Raw genomic sequence first — 5,951 nt, 5'->3', positions numbered from 1 at the left:
GAGGTCAAGTCACTGATGACATCACTGTTTAGCAACAGTGGACCCTTTGTTGGTGCCAGTCTCCTCTTATATCCTCCCCGCCCAGGGCTCCACTGGAAATATGGGTCAGTGGGATTCATTCCATGGCATTAGTCCTGCTCTATTAATATGCAGGTGCTGTGATTATACTGTGGACGGAAGGGAGGATTCATACAGCAGAGCAGCTGTTTCGGATCTCAACTGGTGCACTATTAACATTCACCACTTGGGGTCCCTATAATACAGTTTTTGACATCGTCATGAGCAGACTGAATCCTTAAAAGTTACTTTAAGGTCTGGCCTTAAAAAAACAGAGACAGAGTGTGTGTTTGCACTCACAAAGAGTCTTATTTGAATGTGTATGTGAATCAGCCAGCTCTGTCATGTGATGAATCCATGTGGAGCCTAAAGGGACAGAGAGCTGTGATCAGCTGATCTGGAGAAGCAGCCCCAATCAACAACACCACACATGCCTCACATGGATTTGCTTCAAACATACACTTACAGAGATACACACATTTCTGAACAGCTGTACTGGAGCAGAAATAATACCACTGAGGATGTTAACAAATTTATGACCTGTGGAGAGTGAGCTCAGCCATGATGCATTAAACATTCCTTAGTTCTGACACTGGATGCAGGGTGTGTGTGTGTGTCCTCCCAACTGTGACTCATGCATTATCTCCATCAAACTTTTGGTGTGGTCTCATAATGGCAGGTTTGCCGCAGTATAGTCTGTGTCATGTAATAGATGAAGTGTTGATTGAATCAGTATGAGGCTTTAATTTGCACCTGAAAAAAGAGTGATTGAATAAAGGCTGAGTTTAGAGTGTGATTAGTTGCATGATTGTGGCATTTACACCATGAGGCAAGTATAAAAGCACAACGTAGCTCATGTCACACTCATCTGCGTCAACCTTCACACCTATCCTTCAGTTTGCTCATCTGCCACGTCTCCTTTCTCTGTTAATAGGCCTTTTTACATATATCTCACTCTGTCTCTCACCTTTCCCGCTCACCCTTTAATGTCCTTCCCCTCTCTCTTCCTCCTTCCTCCCTCTCTGTGAATGCTGTTGTTTCACTCAGCACTTGTGGAGGAGCCCCAGGGAAGTGGAGGAGAGGATGTATCCCAGGGGATCCCAGTTTGCTGTTCTGCTTTCTGTGGACCAGCATGCCCCTGATGGGCTGACAGGCAGCTCCTTGCACTGGTAGGAACTGACAGGGGCACCAGGCCCCTGGTCTATTTAAAACACGAGTTCAGTCATCCACAAAAACACTTGGCCTTTCAGACTCTGCAATGACATGTTCAGAATTATTCACTAAAGCAAAAATAATAAGAAAAAAACAACAGAAAAAGGCTAAAGCAAAATGGGGGATGTGTTGTTCTATGCTTGTATTTGCTTGTGTCTGCAAAATGAAAGTCATGTTTTGCAAATTACTTGATTATGTGTGATAAATGAGGGAAGAGGTGATATATAGTTACAGCATAATAGAGAGGAGTACAGGTCAATGAAGTGGCCTATTGCCTGGCAAGCTGCCAGACACTGACTTATTATTATTAGAGACCCTGCTGTTGTCTGTGTTATTCTGAGGCAGATGAAAAGCGTGCAGCAACATCACCAGGCACAAAAGGGGTTAATGATGCGTAGCTGAGTCGACACGTGTTTCGAAAAAGATGGTTGGCTGCACAGATAGACAAACACAGAGAGGGGTAAGGAGGGTTGGAGGCCACAAAGTCATGCTCTTGAAAAGTGGTTGAAAATAGTCACATTGTTGAGGAAATACATTGACATACAGAAAGCAGTGGTGGAAGAAGTATTCAGCTTTACTTGAGTTAAAAGGAGGAAAAAAAAAAAAAAAAGCTTCTACACACTTTTCTCTAATCTTGGTGTTTTTGGTGAAATATGACAATCTCTTTGGGCCTCAAATTGTTTTTTAAATGAAATCATCTAGGAAATTTAGAAGGGAAATGCAAAAAACTCAAAGACATCTAGGAGAGATACTTGGCACTGCATTTGTGTGAGGGGTCACCAGCTAAAACAGTTCGGAACCACTGGTTCAATCTTTAACAGTGCTTATCATATGTTGTTTTTTTTTTAATGCAAAATGTTAAACTGAAAAGTAACTAGTAACTATAGCTGTCTGATAAATGTAGTGTGTGTGTGTGTGTGTGTGTGTGTGTGTGTGTGTGTGTGTGTGTGTGTGTGTGGGGGATACAATATTTCCATCTCAGATGTAGTAGAGTAGAAGTAGCCTATAAAATAGCATGAAAGGAACATACTCAAAACAGTAGTGGCTTACAACTGTACTTAAGTACAGTAGGCTACTTGAGTAAATGTACTCAGTTACCTGCCCCCACTACAAGAAAGTTGCAATGCCCCTTAAATGACTTTTAATGGCTACAGCATGTGACAAACTGCACTGCTTTCAACCAGTAATGCAACCTAATAGTATCAGACTTTGAACTTTGCATATAGGCCTAAAGGCGAATACACAAGCAACATAAACTACATTTTATGGCTTTAACAATCTGCAAATTCAAGATTTGTTTTATCCTTCCTTATTATTCTGCACAATGATTCACAGAGGCAGCTGACAGCATCCATTCAGCTGGCTGGAAACTCAAGATAATCAATTAAAAGATCAGGAGAAAGCCTGAGCAGTGACATGGAAATACAGTGCCAGTTGGCCTAGTATTCGTGTTCCAGGCTCTTTTTTTCCACACTAATAGGCAGCTGTGGAGTTTGCAAAGCAGAGCTATCTCTTGAAATAGGCCTCATCCTTTTCATGACTTCACGTGACAACCCATGTCATGCCTCTGTGCCGATGGGCATATCATGACAAATGAAAATGTAACATCACAACCTACAAGTTGACACGGAAACGATGGAATAAAGGAAATATAGCAAGCTATGTTGGCTATGGCAACTGCTTTAAAGTAAAATATTGAGTTAAAACATAAAATTAACTTTCTGTTTTTTTTTACAATCTTTCATTCTAGCACTCAATGAATCGGGTTGTCGTGCTCGCGCCTCGCACCGGGAGCGCGCATTTTATTTTTTTCCAAGCGGCACAGAGGAGAGAGTTCTGTTACTGGAGAGGGAGGAGAAAGAACTACATGGAGGACTACAGTTGGTTTATTCTACACTAAAAAAATACCCGGGCAAAGTCTCTCGCGTCCGTTAGGAAACCATGAAGTGTCCTTAGTGTGTGTGTGTTTTTTTATTTATCGGTGAACAGGAAAAGGGGGCTGTGAAGTGGACGCGCTCCTCTGAGTTTAGTCCCCCCGTACGCTGGAGCCGCTGCTGTTGCCAGTTTCTCCGAGAAAAGGACGGATTCAGCAGAGAAAGACCGGAGAAGAACTTTGTGCAAGATGCAGGGGGTTTCAGCTACTGGTAAGTGAATCGCTCTCATACATGAAAGCGGTTCTCTTTCTCTCGGTCTTCTTTTAAAACTATCTGCGGTTTTTCTTAAGTTGTTTCCAAATGCCTACGGCTTGCAATGCGCACATGATTTCAATTCCAAAATGCTTTTGCCAGCTGTCAACGGGGCAGCTGCAGGCCTGCATCAACTCCGAAACAACGCTTGCTTCATATACGCTGATACACAATGAGAGGAGCATTAATGGTCTTTCGGGGGGCTTCAAGCTGACATGGCAAGAATAGGAGCAAAGCCGTGCCAAACCCTGTGCCCCAATCTGACGACCGGAGGCTCTCACACACACACACACACACACACACACACACACACACACACACACACACACACACACATACATATATACACACACACACACACACACACACACACACACACACACGTTTGTGGCACTATCTTTGTGGGGACCCGTCATTGACATACAACCTAATTGTATTCCTAATCCTACAACCAAGTCTTAACCCTCAAACAGCTCTTTAAACTTGTGGGGTCCAGCATTTTGGCCTCACAAAGCTGTCGGGACCCCACAAGTATACTGGACTCCCGTCTTTTGGACCCCCCCACACACACACACACACACACACACACACACACACACACACACACACACACACATACACACACACAGTTATCTGTGTAGATGTGACCGGAAATCAAACAATTAGAATATTAGATTAGATAGTTATTATTAGGAGTCATTCATCCTCCTCCCTACTGTAGTGTGTGTGTGTGTGTGTGTGTGTGTGTGTGTGTGTGTGTGTGTCCCACGTTGTCCCTGTGTGGAATAGGATGTGAGTGGAGGAGAGAGTGTATTTGATTGTTTGATACAGAGCTCATGAGATTAGAGATGTGTTGAAAGTGTCTGTGAGTCTGTCTGTCTGTTCATCTGTCTGGGAGGATGGTATGGTAGAGGAGGCCTGCTCTGTGTTTGAGGATGAGTATGTGTCAACTATTTTTGACCATGAGAGAGATGCATGTCTTATCACACTTCTATACCACCACCAATCACAAAGGAGGGCTATTTTTTTCTGTTCTGTTCATTACTCGCCGTGTCCAGATCATTGTTCATGGGTTATGTGTTATGTTTCGCATAGTCTCAAGATGACAGATCTGGGGCATTTGGCTTAATATTCCTATCAGCTAACCACAATGAGTTACTGTGAGAACCAAACTCCATAGAAAATTCAGCCAAATCTTAACATCTTTCACAGACGCCTCGGAATAAAGTGCTAGCATGCAGACAAAGAAGGGGGAGGGTATACTGATAGAGATGAAGTGCTGATGGGATGATATCAGGCTGCAGAAGAGGTGAGCTATGCAGAGAGAAAAAAAGAGTGTGTTTGTTGTGAGGCTCAAGGGAGGAATCGATCTGCCGTCCTCCTAGCTGACTTTCTTTTTCCGGCAGTCCAGCAGTGTATTGTTTCTCTCCCCCCCCCCACACACACACACACACACACACACACACACACACACACACACACACACACACACACACACACACACACACACACACGCTCACTCACTCCCAAGGCCTTGCTTTATTTTTTTATATATTTAATTTTTTTCCCCTCTTTCTCTCCTACACTGTCCCCGATCAATCTCTCAGCCTGCCTTAACCCCCTCCCCAATACACACACACACACACACACACACACACACACACACACACACACACACACACACACACACACACACACACACACACAGCTCTAGTGCTCACTGCAACCACCATCCGATGAAATATATCTATTTTTTCCTCTTTTCTGAAGTTCCCTCAACTCTATTCCTTCCACATGGGAACCCAACCAGCCTGTGCACTCTCTAATGCTTATTTTGGTGTTTACGATGGGAGGGTCAAAAGGGTTGTAGGCAGCTCACATCAATTCATCGGAGAATCTATTCAAATAAACCACATCACAAACAAACTGCGGTGGAATAGATAGCATGCCTCTTAGTTTGAATTCCACCTCATTCCTCATTCTTGTTTTCAACTCTAAAAACTTCAGTCTTTAGACACTGATTATGATCTGTCTCACTCAGTGATCTCCACTGATGCAGGACAATTGGTGGTCCTCCACGTGTGGCAGCTAGGTGCTCCAGCGTTGATGTCCTGGCTGGCTGTTTAGGTTATTTATTATTAACAAAAGCTATTCGGCCGTCTGTGTTTAACCAAGCTAATGTAAACATCTCCCCTCTGTGTTAGATAAACACAGAGCACGGGAGTCAGAGAGGAGGATGGTGAGAATATTATGTTGCCCAGCTCCCCTTGCTCCCACTTTTTTTTAGCTCAGATGACCCTGCTGTTGCTCTCCTGTGCTTTTATGAACTTTTGCCGTACGTCTTTGCAAGATCGGCCCATTCCATTGGTCAGTTTACTTGTTTAAGTGATGAGGACAGAAACACAGAGATGAGGACAGAAACATGTTAACAGTTGGCTCTAGTGAGATATAGTAGGTTATTAGCGATGTGTTTCTGAAAGTTGATGTCAAAATAAT

General features: G+C 43.5%; 1 protein-coding gene across 1 annotated transcript in view; it reads left to right on the top strand.

The window, feature by feature from the left end:
* The first annotated feature begins 3,140 nt into the window (after nt 1-3,140).
* Nucleotides 3,141-5,951, top strand: part of fgd (faciogenital dysplasia) — a 55,906-nt gene continuing 53,095 nt past the window's right edge. Inside the window, exon 1 of the mRNA XM_078255351.1 lies at nt 3,141-3,413. Within this exon, the coding sequence (XP_078111477.1) occupies nt 3,392-3,413 (22 nt within the window). The 5' untranslated portion in view covers nt 3,141-3,391. The remainder of the gene's footprint in view (nt 3,414-5,951) is intronic.

The sequence above is a fragment of the Sander vitreus genome, chromosome 7 (genome assembly GCF_031162955.1).
Source record: "Sander vitreus isolate 19-12246 chromosome 7, sanVit1, whole genome shotgun sequence".
NCBI lineage: Eukaryota > Metazoa > Chordata > Actinopteri > Perciformes > Percidae > Sander > Sander vitreus.
Note: the sequence above shows the minus strand (reverse complement) of the source record. Positions and strands in the feature narration are given on the sequence as shown.